Source organism: Cervus canadensis, chromosome 2 (genome assembly GCF_019320065.1).
Source record: "Cervus canadensis isolate Bull #8, Minnesota chromosome 2, ASM1932006v1, whole genome shotgun sequence".
Classification (NCBI taxonomy): domain Eukaryota; kingdom Metazoa; phylum Chordata; class Mammalia; order Artiodactyla; family Cervidae; genus Cervus; species Cervus canadensis.
The window spans coordinates 30,824,015-30,842,843 of record NC_057387.1 but is presented as its reverse complement, the minus strand read 5'-3'; the positions used below and the strand labels follow the sequence as shown (position 1 = coordinate 30,842,843).

Below are 18,829 nucleotides of genomic sequence, written 5' to 3'. Positions count from 1 at the left end.
AGTGTTCTTGTCTTGAGAACCCCATGAACAGTATGAAAAGGCAAAAAGATAGGACACTGAAAGATGAACTCCCCAGGTCAGTAGGTTCCCAGTATGCTACTGGAGAACAGTGGAGAAACAACTCCAGGAAGAAAGTAGAGATGGAGCCAAAGCAAAAACAACCTCCAGTTGTGGATGTGATTTGTAATGAAAGGAAAGTCCGATGCTGTAAAGAACAATATTGCATAGGAACCTGGAATGTTAGGTCCATGAATCAAGGTAAATTGGAAGTGGTCAAACAGGAGATGGCAAGAGTAAACATTGACATTTTAAGAATCAGTGAACTAAAATGGAGTGGAATGGGTGAATTTAACTCAGATGATCATTATATCTACTACTGTGGGCAAGAATTCCTTAGAAGAAATGGAGTAGCCCTCATAGACAACAAGAGTCTGAAATGCAGTACTTGGGTGCAATTTCAGAAACAGCAGAATGATCTCTATTTGTTTCCAAGGCAAACTATTCAGTATTACAGTAATCCAAGTCTATGCCCCAACCAGTAGTGCTGAAGAAGCTGAAGTTGAAGGGTTCTATGAAGACCTACAAGACCTTCTAGAACTAACACCCAAAAAGATGTCTTTTTCATCATAGGGGACTGGAATGCAAAAGTAGGAAGTCAAGAGATACCTGGAGTAACAGGCAAATTTGGCCTTGGAGTACAAAATGAAGCAGGGCAAAGGCTAACAGAGTTTTGCTAAGAGAATAAACTGGTCACAGCAAACACCCTCTTCCAACAACACAAAAGAAGACTCTACACATGAACATCCCCAGATGGTCAGTACAAGAATCAGATTGATTACATTCTTTGTAATGTAGATGGAGAAGCTCTATACAGTCAGCAAAAACAAGACCAGGAGCTGACTATAACTCAGATCATGAACTCCTTATTGTCAAATTCAGGCTTAAATTGAAGAAAGTAGGGAAAACCACTAGACCATTCAGGTATGATCTAAATCAAATCCCTTATGATTATACAGTGGAAGTGACAAGTAGATTCAAGGGATTAGATCTGATAGACAAAGTCTAAAGTTCTATGGACAGAGGTTCGTGACAATTTACAGGAGGCAGTGATCAAGACCCTCCCCAAGAAAAAGAAATGGATAAAGGCAAAACGGTTGTCTGAGGAGGCCTTACAAATAACTGAGAAAAGAAGAGAAGCTAAAGGCAAAGGAAAAAAAGGAAAGATATACCCATTTGAATGCAGAGTTCCAAAGAATAGCAAGGAGAGATAAGAAAGCCTTCCTCAGTGATCAGCGGAAAGAAGTAGAGGAAAACAATAGAATGGGAAAGACTAGAGATCTCTTCAAGAAAATTAGAGATACAAAGGGAACATTTCATGCAAAGATGGGCACAATAAAGAACAGAAATGGTATGGACCTAAGAGAAGCAGAAGATATTAAAAAGAGGTGGCAAGAATATACAGAAGAACTATACAAAAAAAGATCTTCATGTCCCAGATAACCACAATGGTGCAATCACTAACCTAGAGCCAGACATCCTGGAATGCAAAATCAAGTGAGTCTTGGAAGCATCACTACAAATAAAGCTAGTAGAGGTGATGGAATTCCAGTTGAGCTATTTCAAATCCTAAAAGATGATGCTGTGAAAGTACTGCACTCAATATGCCAACAAATTTTAAAAACTCAGCAGTGGCCACAGGACTGGAAAAGGTCAGTTTTCATTCCAATCCCAAAGAAAGGCAACATTAAAGAAAGTTGAAACTATTGCACAGTTGCACTCATCTCACATGCTAGCAAAGAAATGTTCAAAATCCTCCAAGCGAGGTTAAAAAGTACATGAGCAGAGAACTTCTAGATGTTCAAGCTGGTTTTAGAAAAGGCAGAGGAACAAGAGATCAGATTGCCAACATAGATCATCAAAAAAGCAAAAAAGTTCCAGAAAAACATCTACTTCTGCTTTATTGACTACACCAAAGCCTTTGTCTGTGTGGATCACAACAAAGTGGAAAATTCTTCAAGAGTTGGGAATACCAGACCACCTGACATGACTCCTGAGAAATCTGTATGCATGTCAAGAAGCAACAGTAAGAACTGGGCATGGAACAACAGACTGGTTCCAAATCAGGAAAGGAATATGTCAAGGCTGTATATTGTCACCCTGCTTATTTAACTTATATGCAGAGTAAGTCATGTGAAATGCCAGGCTGGATGAAGCACAAGCTGGAATCAAGATTTCCAGGGGAAATATTAATAACCTCCGATACTCAGATAACACCATCCTTATGGCAGAAAGTGAAGAAGAACTAAAGAGCCTGTTGATAAAAGAGGAGAGTGAAAAAGTTGGCTTAAAACTCAACGTTCAGAAAACCGAGTGACATCCGGTCCCATCACGTCACGGCAAATAAATGGGGAAGCAACAGAAACAATAACAGACTTTATTTTCTTGGACTCCAAAATCACTACAGATGGTGACTGCAGTCATGAAATTAAAAGAGGCTTTCCCCTTGGAAGAAAAACTGACCAACTTAAACAGCATATTAAAAAGCAGAGACATTACTTTGCCAGTAAAGGTCTGTCTAGTCAAGGCTATGCTTTTTCCAGTAGTCATGTATGGGTGTGAGAGTTGGACTATAAAGAAAGCTGAGTGCTGAAGAATTGATGCTTTTGAACTGTGGTGTTGGAGGAGACTCTTGAGAATCTTTTGAACTGCAAGGAGATCCAACCAGTCCATCCTAAAGGAAATCAGTCCTGATATTCTTTGGAAGGACTGATGCTGAAGCTGAAACTCCAATACTTTGCCCACCTGATGCAAAGAACTGACTCATTTGAAAAGACCCTGCTGCTAGGAAAGACTGAAGGCAGGAGGAGATGGGGACAATAAGATGAGATAGTTGGATGTCATCACTGACTCCTTGGACATAAGTTTGAGTAAACTTTGGCAGTTGGTGATGGACAGGGAAGCCTGGTGTGCTGCAGTCCATGGGGTCACAAAGAGTCAGACACGACTGAGTGACTGAACTGAACTGTCTGTATGGTGTACTTTAGCCCTGAGTGGGGAGCTGGCTCCCAAAACTAGCTCTGAGTTTCAAATTCACTAAATATCTGTGAGTCTCCCAGATATTCCAGAACAAGGTGCTGACTGCTTCTTGAGGTTCTGGAACTGGGGGTAGATGACATCATTGTTCCACTCATAGGGTGCCTTCTTTTTATTGACCAGAGTGGTGATGGCATAGATGGCATGTGTACACAGACATAGGTTAACATTCTCTGGTATGAATTTGACAGGGCCTAGGTGATACTGAGACCAGTTGGTACTAACACATAAACTTTGTGGTATACTCAGGTGGGGAGAACAAGGGCTAGAACTTAGAGGCCTTGAGACCTGTTACCTCAATGCTTCTTTCGCTGGCTCCTGTAGGAGGAGCGGCAGAAACACTCTGGATATCTTAGGTCTTCCTCTAGACTTAGGCTTGGAGACATGAGGAAGGCTCAGATTGGTGAATAAGAGATAAACTATCTTTCTCAAGGACTTGGGAATGGAGTCAAAGCTGATGTAGGATAAAGTAGACCTTTTCCCCTTGAAGAGTTCTAATTTCTAGGGAATTATGACTGATCCTCTCTAAACTAACACACTCTACTGCTATCTTAATTTCTTACCCTGATAAGGGTCTTCATGATCCTTAGAAATTTCATTTCCATGAGTTCAAAGGAATGTGAATACAAGCATGCAGGAGGTTGAGCTGAGAAAGCTCTCTTCCTCATTTTCCTTTTCTTTCTTTCTTCCTCCCTTCCTCCTTCTCTCCCTTCCATCCTTCTTTCTTTTCTCTCTTTCTTTCTTTCTTTGTAACAAATTTGACTGTGCCATAGGAGATGGAGACTACAGCTGTCTCAGATTTTCAAGCATGTAAGTTTGATGATGGTGGAAACTCCTCTGTCAAAAGGAAGAAGAGTCATGATGCTTGCAGCAACACAGCCAGACCTGCAACAAGGCAAGAGAGAAACCCATGACCCAGCTCAGGACTTCCCATGGAAGCTACAGACCTGTTGCACTGATGCGTACCTAATGATGAACAGTCAGCCCCTGGTGAGTCCTGCACATCCTCCTCTCCACATATTCCCCAGCCACCCTGGGGATGAATGGGACTGGAGCTGGGTCCACCCCCTACTTTTGAGTGGTGAGTAGAAGGAGCCTGGGCTCTGAGCAGTCACTGTTGTGCCTGAAGCCTGGCTCTTCTCCTTCCAGCTGCAGAATGCTGGATACCTTGTCATAGAACTTCTAACCTTGCTTTGCTTACTGACACAGTGGGGAGATTAAAACCAACTTCAAAACGTATTGTGAAAATTAGATGAAATAACTAAAGTGACATTACATAACATACAGTCAAAATCAAATAAATGCTTGTTGATTAAACCATTGGACTGTCTACCTGCTACAGTCACTAAGTCTCCAATGGACTGGATTCTCACCATTTGATAATGACTTTAAACCAAGATGCAGCTTACATGCTCTTGTCTTAACTCAGCTGCATGTTCAATGAAGGCAATAGCTGAACAGCTCTGCAGCAGTCTCACTGAGGTCTGGGATGCCCCAGAGCATCTTGTATCAGCTACTCCCATGGGTGGTGTTCAGCATCCTCAGGTGCTCATGGACCACAGCCTTCTAAGGCTCTCGAGGAGTAGGGTGGTGGCAGGTCACAGATCTGAGCACTGAAGGCAGCATTAGTTCTTCATTACAAAGGGTGGCACTGGGCAAGTTATGGATGGTGAGAAAGATGATAGATCAAGGTGTAGAATTGTTGTAAAAGCCATTCTATTCAAGTGGGATATTGCAGAGAGAGCCACTGAGATTTGGATTGGAAACTACAGAAGCAGCATTTTAGGTTAGATGCCTTCAGAGAATGCCTGACTTGCTAGGGCACACCTGCTAAGCTCTTGAAATTCAGTACTTTGTGACTTAGCACTTTCTATAAATGTACAGATGGCATCACTCTTTTCATTCTGGACCCTGAGCATGTGCAAGAGAATGAAAAAGCCAGCAGCCTGACAAAGCAGGGGCCTGATGGGATGACACATGCCCAGACAAGAGAGAAATGATGCAGAAAAATCCAAACAGAGCCTTTGTATTGAAGCTAAGGGCTGGGTCTGTTTTCTGATGCTTGATGGAAAGGATTTTCTGGGTTTAGAGGCGAAGAGGGGAGTGGGACTGTGTAACTTACTGGCCCAAAGTAGTATCCTCCCCATCTCTGGTGCAGGCCCCACACAAAGGCCTGGGGCCCTGTCTCTCTGTGTAAGATCTGAGCTGAGGGGAGGCTTGTTATCTCTGTGACAGGAGAACAGCTGCACAAGGCATTGTACCAGAATCCAGCTGTGGGGCCTGCATCCAGCTCCACATTTGTCCCATTCCCCAGGGCCCTGGGCAGCCCACTGTGTTGTTAGACCCCTCACCTGCTGTGGCCAAGTTCAGAGAACTCATTGCACATCAAATCTTGTCAAGGTAAAAATCCCTTTGCAGTGTCTTTGACCATGAGAGGGACAGGGAGGGAGATCTTGGTCAAAACGTTCCACCAGGACTGTAGGGAATTTTTTTGTGGCTTCCACAAATTTTGGATAGTAAAGAGTAGAGTCAGAAAGGAACTAAGAAAGAGAGAAGTGCGAGCTCCCTGCTTTGGGTTGGCTCTATCTACTGATGAACATATTGGCTATTGTAAATAATGCTTCAGTGAACATAGGGGTGCACACATCTTTTTGAATTAGTGCTCTTGTTTTCTTTGGAAAGATACCCAGAAGTGGGAATCCTCAATACTATGGTAGTACTATTTTTACTTTTGAAGAACCCCCATATTGTTTTCCATAGTGGCTGTATCAACTTATGTTGATTGCCCACTAATGTATATTTTGAGATAGATGATGAAGTTGGAAGTCCCAATAAATTTACAGCAAAAAGATAAGTTCCAGGAAGCTTATAAGTTAGATTTTAAAAATAGATAAATAGAAACTTCTAGACACATTATCCATGAATAAAGAACATGCAGAAAAGGCGACAGAAAAAAAAAACTTACAAAGATTCTTAGAAATACTTATTGTCCATAGAGGAGCTAGTGGGGAAAGCTTCACCTCTATTTCTTTCCTATACTCTAACAATGTCCAATTAAATATATAATCCCTAACCTTTAAGTAGATGAGAGTAGGGTCTAAACAACAACTAAGAGAAAAAAATCTGAAAATCCAGTGCCCAGAATGAAATGTGAACCCACTTCTATTCCATCATACCTTAATGCAAACATAGAATGCTTTGATCCAATTGCTCTATCAAAGCACCCTGATCCAGGGGGCATGACGGCCATCCACAGGCACATCCAGTCATAGACATTTTAGCCAATGCTTTGAAGTCAATAGGTTTCTACTAAACACACACACCTAATTTCAGCTTTTCTTAAATACTGGAAGATTGAGTTTGTGAAACAGATTAGCAGTAATAACTCCCAATTTATTTATGCTTCCCCATATTCATTTGCATAATTTGCAACTATTCTAATTTCATGCTTGGTCATTAGACTTGCTTTGACCAATGGAACAATAGTAAATACAATTCAAACAGAGATTTAAAAATGAATTGCCCATTGGAGATTTCTCTCTTGCTTTCTAGTAGCAAAGAGACTGCAACCTTGTAAAGTAGCCAGTTGAAGAATGGGAGGTCTCATGGAGAGAGACCTCGGGCAGCTCAGCTGAGGCCATGATAAACCAGCCCACCCCAACCCAACCCACTAGCTAACAGCAGATACCTCAGTCACTGCAGCCATGATCAGTCAAGACCAGTCCAGACCATAAGAACTACCTAATTGAACACAGCTTAAATGACTAACCTTTAGAATTATCAGCTAAATAAATGGTTGTTTTATAAACTGGTTTTGAGGTTGATTTGTTTTGTAGCTTAACTGATTTGTGATTTATGCTGTGGCAACGTGGTCCCAAGGCCATGTGCCCACCCATGTGTGGATACAGCCTTCACCTGCTTTGTCATTTATGATAAATGCCTCCTCCCATAGGTATTTTAATGAACCCTTATTTTAAAGCCTTGGAGGTTGCACTTCCAAAAGAAAAGGTAACATTAATGGTAGATTGGACACTCACTATCATCATTGCTTCCCAGAAAGGGAGAGCTAGAATTTGGTCCTATGTCCATACTGACTTATAAGGGTGACTCATGCCCAGGAAAATAAACTGTAGGTAGACTGCAGTGTGTAGTATAGACCTGGGAGAAGTGTGCAGATAACCAAAATATGTTGATTTTGTCTTTCCCTCCACCACTCCTTATGGGGAGAACAGGTCAGGGTGGAGGTGTTTTATCAGAGACAACTAAGACTTTCCAAAGTAGGGAATAAAACTGGAAGAGACAACTCCTTCCCCCTTCTCTCAGGCCCCTTCAGCAGTAGGGAAAACTTCCCTAGAGGAGATTCTGGCTCTGACCACTAGTGAAGTCAGCAGTGTTCATTGCAGAGAGAGAAGCACATAATCAACACTGGAAAATATCAGCATAACACAGACACAAATTCCCTCTTTCCAAAAATAGCAAGGGGAAGTGATTTTGAAAGGGAGAAGATAACAATTGACTACCACTGGTCATTTCAAGAAAAGAGCTTCAGAGAACTCACACGGCTTCTTATGCTTTTAGTTTATTCAAGAGAGAAGAGATTAACTCACTATGACCTGGGGCCTGTTTGTCCCAAGAATGAAATGTGAATGGCTGGGCACAGGCAGCTTCTATCAGGGGGCCTAGATGAAGAGATAAGGGTTTCCCCCAGATTTTGCCCACAACAGACTTTGGGATCCTTTATTCACAGCAGAGTTTTCCAAGTTTCTTTACAGAGAGGACTCATTGGAAGGGTTATCAAGTCGTCCAAAGAATGAGTCCATCAGTGGGAACAAAGGGGTTGTCAAAAGCAAGAGGAGTTATCCAAGGGGGTGAGATGACAGAGCCAGAGAGCAGCATCCACTTTTCAGCTTCTGTCTGAAGACCAAAGTAACCCACCAGGGCTCAGGGTCTACCTCAGAGGTCAAAGTGTCCTCTCCGGAGTCTCAGCCTGCCCATCAGGGGTGACTGTCATCTTTCCAGAGCGGGTGGTCACCTTCTCAGGGACTCCAGCCTTCCTTCCTGGGGGTGTGACCTTCTGTCCAATCTGAAGGTGCATGGGACCCACAGCTACCCCTCCAGGGCTCACCACGAGATGGCCCACAGGGAGCACAGGCTTCTCTCCAGGGCTCTCAGTCTTCCCTTCTGGAGCAGCAGTGCGCCTTCCAAAGGTCAGAGGGGTCCTTGTAGGGGTCGCAATCTCACCTCTGGGGCTTGTGGCCATTGTTGCAGACTTTTTTTTGGTCTCAGTGGCCACAGCCTCTCCTCCTGCGGGCAAAATGCCAAAACCAGTAGTCAAATCCCTGGTCATAGTTGGCATTTCAGGGCCAATTCTTGAAGAATTCACAGTAGTTGAGGACCAAAATTTTGGTAAAGGAGTTGAGCTGAATTCTAGAAGAAATCAACAGAAAAGGGTGAGACTCCTACATCTTCCTTCCCATCCTGTCACTGGTAGAATTAGAGCTGCTTCAGGGCTGAAGCACCAGCTCCCAAACCAGAAGTAGAGGATTTCTGAATGCACCCACTTGTCGACAAAGATAAAGTCTCCACACACAGAAGCCCAGCTTCCCCACCTAAACATATCAACAAGATCCCAGGCACCCATGGACACTCAGTGGGTTTGCTACATTTCCAGTTAAGTGACCCCAAGCAGAAGTCTATCAGTTCTCTATGCTCAGCCCACCACTTTGGCAGTCACACTTTGCACAAGACATTGACCCTGAGGCCTATTTCCTAACTTGTGGAATCCTCAGTAAGAATTCTTTTGTGTCCCCCACTTGGAAGGCATGAGGAACAAGGCTGAGTGCAAGGAGTTTTCCCTAGAAAGCATGTTATAAAGAATTAAGTTGGCATTTCATTTCCACCCCTTACTAGCTGTATTATCCTTCTGAGTCCTGGTCTCCTCACAAAATGAGGGTTATAGACCATCTCCAAGGATGTTGCAGATTTAGCATGCCAGGTTCCATCTCCTAACTGTCAGTGTATATAATAATGTCATGAGTATAAGGATTATTCCCATTTTGTAGATGGGAAAACAAAGCTCAGAGAGATCAAATGGAGCATGCATCCAAACCAAGATTAGAAAGCAGACTGGCCTGGCATCAAAGCTTATTCTCTTCCTTCATTGTCATTCTGCCACAACAAAGCCTTTAGATCTTACAGAAGGGACCCACCCAGTGGCTACTTGTGCAATTGCCAACCCAGCTTCCAGGTCATAGCTACTCACCGTCCTTCACCAGAAGATAATTCAATGTGTAGACAAGGGGGAAAGGGCCAGTGCCACAGAAAGCACCCGTGACATCATCCAGGTCCAATGTCCACACCATGGCCCCCCCAAAATGCTCTCTTTTTATGAAAAATGCCCGAAAAAACAGTAGTCAGTCAACCTGCTGTACTAGCCATCCTCCAGACTGAGTACAATGGCAAAATCAGATGGACTCTTAGAAGGCAATATGGTAGAATGCTTAGCTATGTAGCCTGTATTTGACTCTAGCCTCTATTGCTTGTTAACTATGGGATCTTGGAAAAAAAAAAAAAAGCTACATAAGCCTTGTGTGTTTTAATTGCCTTCTATGTAAAAAGAAAAATGGATAACATTTCCAACATTTTTAGGATCCAAAGAATTCCTATATGCACATATTACAACATAGGTGGAAGTGGAAAATACAATGCTAAGTGAAATATGCCAGTTACAAAAGAACAAATACTATGATTCCACCCATTGAGGTGCTTAGAGTAGTCAAATTCACCTGGAAGGTAGAGAGGTGATTACCAGGAGCTGAGTGAGGAAGGAGTGGGGAGTCACTTCAGTTTGGAAAGAGGAGAAAGTTCTGGAGGTAGATATGATGGTTGCACAGCAATGTGAATGTACTTAATGCTACTGAATGGTGACAAAAAAATGAATAAAATATTGAATTTTATGTTATGTATATTTTACCATAATTTTTAAAAGATTTTTAAAATTCATACATGCAAGATATTTGGAGCAATATTTTGCACATAGTACATGTTCATAAACATTAAACATTGTCTGGATCTCCAGCCTGCTAATCACCCTTATCATCATATTAACTTGGAGATGTTGCTTTATTTTTAAAAAATCATTTCAAAATATCTTATGCCATAGTGATGCCATAAAAAAGGAATAGAGCAGATAATATCATACCTTTTACACGTAAAAGAAAATGAAGCATTTTATCCATGATTACTAAAACCTCAGATATAACTAAATGGAAGTTGTTTAGCGTTAAATCCAGATTTTGTTATTACTTTGCCAGAGTTCTCTTGTAAGGCTGATGGAAAAAATAGTCTGTCATATGCAAATAACTACATGACTTGACCAAATCAATTGCTTCTTTCTGGGGTTTAATTTCCCCAAATGTAAAATAAGGAGGAACCAATTATTGCTAAGTTGAAAACTGTGAACGTTCTGACATTTTTTTTTCTACTTTTAGGCTAACAAGTTAACCTGTCAGTTTTATAGGCACATACATGCACGCGCACAAGAGTGCACCCACAGACACACATACACACACACACTGTACACACAAGGGCCTCATAGAAGCCAGAGGGAAACTATGTTGGATCAATAAAGGACCAAGTTCTCACCTTGTAACTAAAGCTGATGGCATCATCATAACCAACCCACTCTTTCCCCTTGAAGGCATATGGTACATACTGATCATCAATCCAGCGTTTATTCATTCCCTCAATGAAGGAACAAATCTGCAGGAGCATCAGAACAGTGGTCAGTTGTGTGGCATACCATGAAGAGAAGCACCAACAGACAAACTGCTCACACCCAGAGGTAAAGACTTCCTCTCTATTTTGGATAAATTCTTACTATTGCTTATTCTTTTCTCTAATACACATGATGGATAAACAGGTAGAGAACAAAGGAGTGAGTGGCAGCCTTTAAGAAATCAAACTAGGGTTTGGTAAATAATGTCAATACCAAACTACTACATAACAAACCTGGGTCTAGACCAAACCTGTACCTTTCTCAAAGACTTTTCATAAACAAGTATCTTCTTTGCTCATTAAACCAATATAAACTGATCCATCTAGGTATTTATCAAGCTAGCTTTTGAATCTATAATAAATGTAAAGACCTGGAAGGCAAGGAGAACTAGGGTATTACATCAAAAAACCACTGACTGTAGATTGGGTACCCAACACTGTGCTGGAGATGGTGTACTGCAAAGATATAGAAATGTTCCATTTGGGCTGCAGAAGCTAATATGGAAGTTATTATATTTTTGTTCATTAAAGGTGTTATCAAAATCTCTTTAACATTACGCTCCCTTGACTATGTCATCACTCATAATCATGCTTCAGTGGATTAGCAGGGAAACATATCCAGGAGCCAGCACAGTGCAGAGATTGGAGAGACACCAGCATCTCCATTACCACCTCAGGCAAAGATGCAACTCTCCCTCTGGTGCCTGCTGTTCTTTGCCTAGGAGGTCCTTCCCACCCATCAGGATTCTACTGCGCTTCATAGTTCTGCTCAAAATCCACCAACACCACACCCTACAGTCATGCACTTGGAGCCTCTTGCTGTCTTTTCTTGTGTTCCACATTCCCTTGGATCCATGTCTCTTCCCCCTACTCAACAGCAAGCTTTGTTGAGATGAGGATTTGGGCATGGAATCAAGGTAGAGGACAAAGAATCTGTGATGGGGGATGTCTTAGAACTGTCTCAAAATAATTGACTAGTGAGAAGGAAGGAGTTAGGAGCAGAGAAAAAGCAATACTGGCCATGAGCGGTTAATGACTGAAGTTGGGTGAAGGGCATTTGGGCATCAGGGAGTGAGAGGATGTTATACTGTTCTTTTATTTTTGAATGTGTCTGATTATATACATATGGTAAATATTAATTATGTTTATTTAGGACATACAGTAAGTGAGGATTGACTTAACTGTCATTGAAGAATCTTCTAAGGGGTGAAATATCTGCCTTGGGTCCATGGCTCTTTCAGGGATTGAAAGAATGCTATACTATTCTCTTACTTTTGAAAATATTTGAACTTTTGAAAATATATATATATATCTTGCAAATATTAATTAGGTTTGTTTAGGCCACATAGTAATTCAGGATTGACTTAAATATTATTTAAAAATCTTCTAAGGAGTGAAATATCTGTCCCCCTCCATTCAGACTCCACCCAGTCCCTCACCTCTTACAAAGGGCTCAAATAACTTCCCCAAAAGAAAAGAGAGTATCCCAGAGAGTGGATGTACCTTACCGCAGCAAACCATCTCCTTGTCCTATCTCTAGCCCTCAGTCTTGCCTTGGTCCCTTGTCCCTGCTTTGGCCCTGGGCTCAGGTTGGGGAGCCCTAACTCACAGACAGAGGTTTCCCATTCCTGTCACCTCATAATAAGCCAAGAAGCCAGCTTGCTTGGTGTACTTCCCTGGAGATGCTGGTCCCACAGCTTCTGCCCTCAGCTCATTCTGAGAGGCTCTGAGGAGGTGAAAAGTACGTCCATAGGTGGGGAGCCCCATGAGGAGCTTCTCAGGGGGGGCCCCAAGCTGTCACCAGTAATTCATGGCATATGCCTGCAGGGAGGAAGAACACAACCCCTCCTTGTTACCAAGAGCCACTGGCCTGGCTCAGGGGCGCATGTCTGGGCCGCCTGACAGCTTTCCTTTTCTTACCGAAGATTTGGGGTCTCCAGGCAGAGAGAACAGAGGGCTATTGTGTCCTGTGACCTTTTCCCAGCTTCCATGTAAGTCGTAAGACAAGACGCTGATGAAATCCAAGAGTCTGTAAGGGGTAGGAAGAGGAAGTATGAAGATCATGCCAGCTAGACTTTCATAGCACCAACTAGCTAAACATCAGCTACCCAACACCTCTGCCATCTCTGCCCATCGGGACTGCCTGAACTGTGCCCCGCCAGTGAAAGGCTGCCCTGGAACACACAGCTGGTGAGGAACAGCGGTGTGTCAGGACCTATGCTCTCCGGAGAGTATCCAAGGGAGTGGATGGGATCAGACCAGGACACAAAGGCATTCGGGCTGATACAAGTGTAGCAGAAGTCTGCATAAATGACATGTGTAATCAGACAGCATAAAAGTGCATCCATCTTTCAACTGTTCAAGGAGCCAGTGAAACCCCTCTCTTCCAGAAAGCTTTCCAGATGGTGAAGTGTAATTGAGCCTTACCAAGTCACAGTGTAGAGGTTAGCATGGATTATGTAATTTAATTTTAATCTGGTTAATGTCCTAATTACCATAATAGTCTCCATTTTAAAATGAAAAAACTGAAACTCATGCAGTTACCTAATTTGTCTAAGGTGACCCAGCTGGGTGAAGGTGGAGTCCTCTATCCTGCCTGGCTATGAGACCAACACTAGCCAACTCAGCCCACTGGGTCTCTCAGCTCTCCTGACACATTGAACCCACTCTCCCGAAGTGTCATCACACACAGCAATAACATCATCTCTTGTATGTTGCATCTGCCTCATGTTTAACATCAGGAAACACTTGATTCTTGAACTTTGATAGAATTAGTCCAGAACTGGCATGTTCAGAGAGATATGAGCTCCCTCCATGTGGTTTTGTGACTTTGGCATGAAGACCTCTGCTCTGAAAATGGGCCCTGACTGGGCATTCCTATTTTTGTTTCAGAGGCAATAGTTGGTAATTTACAAATGTCTCTGATACCAGCCCTCTGGCACCCAGTGCACATCCACAGGGGACTCCAGCAAAACAGACGTCAGGCCCCTGGGTTCGCTCCTTGAGGCCCAGCTATGGATATCTACCCAAAGGGATGCTGTGGTGTGGCCTGGTGCCCCATCACTCCCCTGTGATCTCCTCAGTCTGGGCTATAAGGAATAATCCTTGTCCCCACCTACATTCATGCTTAGCCTACCTCCCACAGGTGTTCTCACAGCAGGGCAGGAAGTCAAAGCTCCAGGACAGTGCTGGGCACCTCTGGGTTCTGCGCCCAAGATGCCTTCTTCCCTCCAATGCATCCCCCCCAACACCAAAGGACCACCCACTCACCTGCCCAGAAGGCGTGCATCATACGCTTTCCGGATGACATGGGGGTCCCCAGAGACGGCAGCAGACAGCAGCAGCCTTGGGCGCATGGTGAGCCAGGCCTCATTCTTGAAGGCCTGCAGGAGCTCCTGGGAAGAGGGAGGCAGATGAGAGAAATGGACAAAGCAGAGTCGAGTCGGGGAAAGCAGGAGTCATCCGGGAAACAATCTTCCGTAATAACAGAGCCCCTGGAGCCAGGAGAGTCAGACACAGGCCCTGCCCACAGGTTCCTGAGAAAGGGAATGTGAACCAGTGTGCGAAGGCATTGAGCAGAGGGCTGGCTGCAGGCCCAGGAGCAGAGTTCAGACAGCCTGCCTGAGAGAGGCCAGGAGATGCACAGAGAAAGTGTCACTCAGGCTGGAGGGCTGGGGCCAGGCCAGTGGTGACAGAGGGAAAGGCCTCCACAGGGCTCCTGCTCAGCAGCCCTCTGTCAACACCTGCAGGTAACAGCAGTGAAGGAACCTTCTGTGACCCGTCTCCTGCCCTGCCCCTGGCCTTAGGCTCCCCCTGTGCCTGAAGCCCAGACATGGTCAAAACAGAATCACTTTTGGAGTCAAGAGCTGCCACACTGGCCTTTTCATCATGAAGGACAGGGAAGCCTGCAACTCCATTGGGTGGCAAAAGAGCCACACACAACTTAGCCACTGAACACCAACAACAAAGCTGGCCTTACTTCAAGTAAGGAGAGAAAAGTCCAGCGGTCACGCGCGGGGCTGCCTCTGAGTCCAGGGTACAAGAAGAAGAGGTCCAGACCATCAAAGCCATGTGTCCTCAGGAGGGGCATCACTGAATTGACAAACTTTTCCCGGTTGGAAAATGTGGACAGCATCGTGGTGAACCTGCAGGTGAACTGGGGTTGAAGCCAGGAGTGCTTTCTGCATAACTGTGCTCCCCACCAACCACTCCCCTGCAAGGATCTTTGGTTCATATGTGACTGAGGAGAGGAAGTCAGAGCTTTGAAACTCTCCAACCTTCTTAAGTCCCTTCCCAGCCCTGGACTTCAGGCTCCAGGAAGGATTTGCAAACCACTGCCAGATGTAAGCAATACTCAGCCTGGTGTGGAGACAGTGGCTCAGAACATCTCTGCCTTTGAAATGGTCACTCCTGGCCCGGAACTGACTCTTTGTCCGAACAGATAAGGGGAGGGAACATGAGTAAAGGGCCAGCATTTCCAGAAAGATCTCTGAGCTAATGGGCCCCATAACATGGCACAAAAGGGCCAGGCTCTGACCAGGGGTTTTAGAGTCTTTGCTATACTGTTTAGTAGCTGTTTGACTGTTCTCCATTTTTTCTAGTATTTTCTCTTCCATAGTGGAGACACTATTGGAAAACCTTTAGCCACGGGAAAAACTTTAGCCACTTTACACTTCTTCTTCTTGTACTTTTCTTAAAGTAAAGCTGAACTTTAAGTAATTTGGGGCTAGTCCTACATGCAATGATTAACCAGATTCAGACTTTGGCAGGCTTGGATCCATTACCTGATCATCATCCCTAGCTGATTATCTCTCAGGAACACCTGGGTGAAATACAGTAAGTTACCAAAGCTCTCATTCGTGCTTTTTTCTTACAAATTTGGAATGCAAACAGCCACTTTGTAATCCTTTCCCCTAGCAATCATGAGATAATGAGTGTAAAGCTGGCCTGCTCCCCTGACCCATCCATCACCTCAACCCCACCCCAGAGAGAAGACCTGACCGCACAGACTCACCTCGAGGTGCCGAAGTTCCACCCCTCGATGGACAGCAGTGTTTTCAGCTTCCTGTTCCTGTGATGAGGGACAGAGTCGGTGAGCTGGGTTCTCATTCAGTTATTTGGGGAATAGTGGGAAGTAGTGGGAATGGGAGGAGGGGGAGGGGAAGGGGGGAGCAGGTGGAGTAACCTAAGGGAGAAAGGAGTGGAGCCCAAGACGGGGAAGAAGGATAAGAGAGACAACAACCAGTCCACATATAGATCATCACACCCAGGATCCCAGGCTGTCTAAGCCCCCCAAACTCCCCACTCCCATGACATTCCCAGAAAAAGAAAAAGACAAGGCAGCCTAAATTTTCTCTTCGCTCACTTTTTTGATCAACAAACATTTATTGAGCAATTAATACATGCCTCTGACTGCTTTAGGTGCTTGAAACAGCAATGAATAGATGGAAAAGCTCCCTGCTCTCCTCTCCAGAGACTGTGCTCTAGTGACATGGATTTTCTACAACCAAGCGTGCAGTGACAGACCATTCCCTGGAGAGGATAGCCCAGGAGGCCTGGGGAGAGAACACTGAACACCAGCTCTCTGCTGGGCACTGACCCAGCCACTGGTGTACAAAGATCATAGACACCAGCCCTTCCCTTGGGGCTCATTTGCAGGTGAGAAATGGTAATGAAACACTAGCATTTATGAAGCTTGTGTGACATGTAACTCTCTCCGAAGCACTTGAAACTAGAATCCTGAGCACTGGGCTTGAAGGGGGAGTTGGGGGTGCAAGGCAGAGAAGAGAGAGGAGCATGTTCTAGGCAGGGGCACAGCAGCCACAAGGGCAGGGAGGGAAGGATGAGCTCAGAGTGCTGATCCACGGGGAGCTCCCAGAACAGGGACACTCAGAGAGCCCTTGACAGGAGGAGGGACACAAGGATCAGAGGAAAGGTGACGACTAACAGAAGAAAAGACTTTACTCCTCTTTGCCTGTAAAATACAACCCCCACAGACACAGTGAACACACCTCTCCTTGAGCTTGTTGAACTCTGGGTAGAGGATTTTCTCATCCAGGGGATCCTTAGGAACAATCTGACTGTTGTTCATCGAGGCAAAGGCAAATACCAGGTGGGTGCAGAGAAAGGGGTCCAGATCCCGGGGCAGGATCGAGGCAGGGCCGGGCCGACTGAATGCCCAGTTGGTGAAATAACACACCAGCTTGTGGGCAGCACCTGGCAGGGGACAGCAGGCATTATTGGTAGAAATAATGATGGGGCTCAGCATCCACAGCAGCGTGGACACTTCTCTAGAGGCTGGTCCATTGTAACCCCCACCAAATACATCCCCCCCAAAGCTACACTGAGGGGAGGTCCCTCCCCCACTGTCAGGGTCCCCCAGGGAAAGAACGCCTCATGAAAGCCTGGTCAGAATGGATCCGAGAGCCTGGATCCCGGCACAGAGAAGACCCAGCAGTGACTGAGAATTTGCTGCTGAGCCGCACTGGGTCAATGATCCCCGACGCAGAGCCAGGGCGGGCACGGGGGACACTGGACTTGGAGCAGTTCTCAGTGGACACTCTCCCCGGCTCTGGAGAGGACCACAGTTTCCTCACCATTGTGGTGTTTCAGCACGAGGAGCAGCCCTGCATGAGACAAAGGAAGAAACACACGCAGATTCACACGCACATCCCAGCTCACCCTCCAGGTCCCACACATGCAGACACGCACACCCTTCCCTCCTTCCTCTTCTCTACACTGAGCAGGTGAAGCCAGATCTATCTAAGCTCCTTTCCACTCCAATATATTCTACACGTAGACACACAGGCTTTGGGACAACCATGACACTGAGAAGTCCCAGCAAAGGTTCCAGGCCAGTGGTTCTCAACCTTGGAAGATAATTTAAACACAGTGATATCCTGGCTCCTCCCACAGACATTCTGATCAATGGGTCTGAAGTGGAGGCCAGGCATAAAAATACTTAATGTGCAGCTGGTGAGAACCACTGCTCTGATCACTTCTCCTTTCACTCTGTTCTGCCCACCTCCACCTAATTCAGGCCCCTGAGGCCCAGGATGCTCCTTGGGTACCACAGAGACAACAAGCTGATGAAGCCCAGCACCTTCTGAACTAAGAGACATTTGGGGACTGGGATCCACCACACTCACCAACCCACAGTAGCAGCTTCCCCATCTCTGTGTTCTGACAGCTGCAGGCCTAGGGCTGGAGCCCCTTTATATGAGATTCCCCAGGTACAATCGTGGGACAGCACTGGGACAACCCAGCCACACACACACAAAATCAGGGACAGTGATTAATGCATGGCCGCCCCAGAGTCACAGTGACCCCAGCATCTCCTGTCCTCCCACCCAGCAGAGCCATAGCTCTGAGATCCAACAAAGCAACAACTCCCTCTGACACTGGCACAGAGGAGGTGTTCATGACCGGCCCTAGTGAGGGCAGGGCAGTGCTCAGCCCCTCTTCCTGGAATTCAGCCCCACACGAATGAGTACAAGAATGAAACACTGAAGGGCAGCAGTGATTCTCTTGTTATATTAGTAGTTAGGAAAATTGTGTAATGTAAAGCTAAAAATTCCCAACTATGGACTCAGGAAGGGCAAAGTTTGAATCCCAGTGTCAAAAATTAGAAGTTTTAGCATCTGGGGCCAGTTACTTAACTCTTTGAGCTTTAGTTTCTACACTTGTAAAATGGAGACAACACTTGAACTTACCTCATAGCATTTTATACTGATTAAAGACATAGTGAAAAACTTAGTTCAGGGCTTTGAACCATGGTGCTGGAGAAGACTCTTGAGAGTCCCTAGGACTGCAAGGGGATCAAACCAGTCAATCCTAAAAGAAATCAACCCTGAATATTCATTGGAAGGACTGATGCTGAAGCTGAAGCTCCAATACTTTTGCCACCTGATGCGAAGGTCCTACTCATTGGAAAAGACCCTAATGCTGGGAAAGTTGAGGG

At 45.0% G+C, this 18,829-nt stretch overlaps 1 protein-coding gene across 1 annotated transcript; it reads right to left on the bottom strand.

The window, feature by feature from the left end:
* Nucleotides 1-7,940: 7,940 nt before the first annotated feature.
* Nucleotides 7,941-18,042, bottom strand: LOC122427470 (oviduct-specific glycoprotein-like). The gene is given in 11 exon segments (XM_043446987.1): nucleotides 7,941-8,520; nucleotides 9,356-9,515; nucleotides 10,738-10,854; nucleotides 12,505-12,690; nucleotides 12,790-12,898; nucleotides 14,140-14,264; nucleotides 14,849-15,014; nucleotides 15,884-15,940; nucleotides 16,881-17,085; nucleotides 17,466-17,495; nucleotides 18,018-18,042. Coding segments are annotated over 11 exon segments (1,647 nt in total). The 3' UTR covers nucleotides 7,941-8,053.
* Nucleotides 18,043-18,829: the final 787 nt, after the last annotated feature.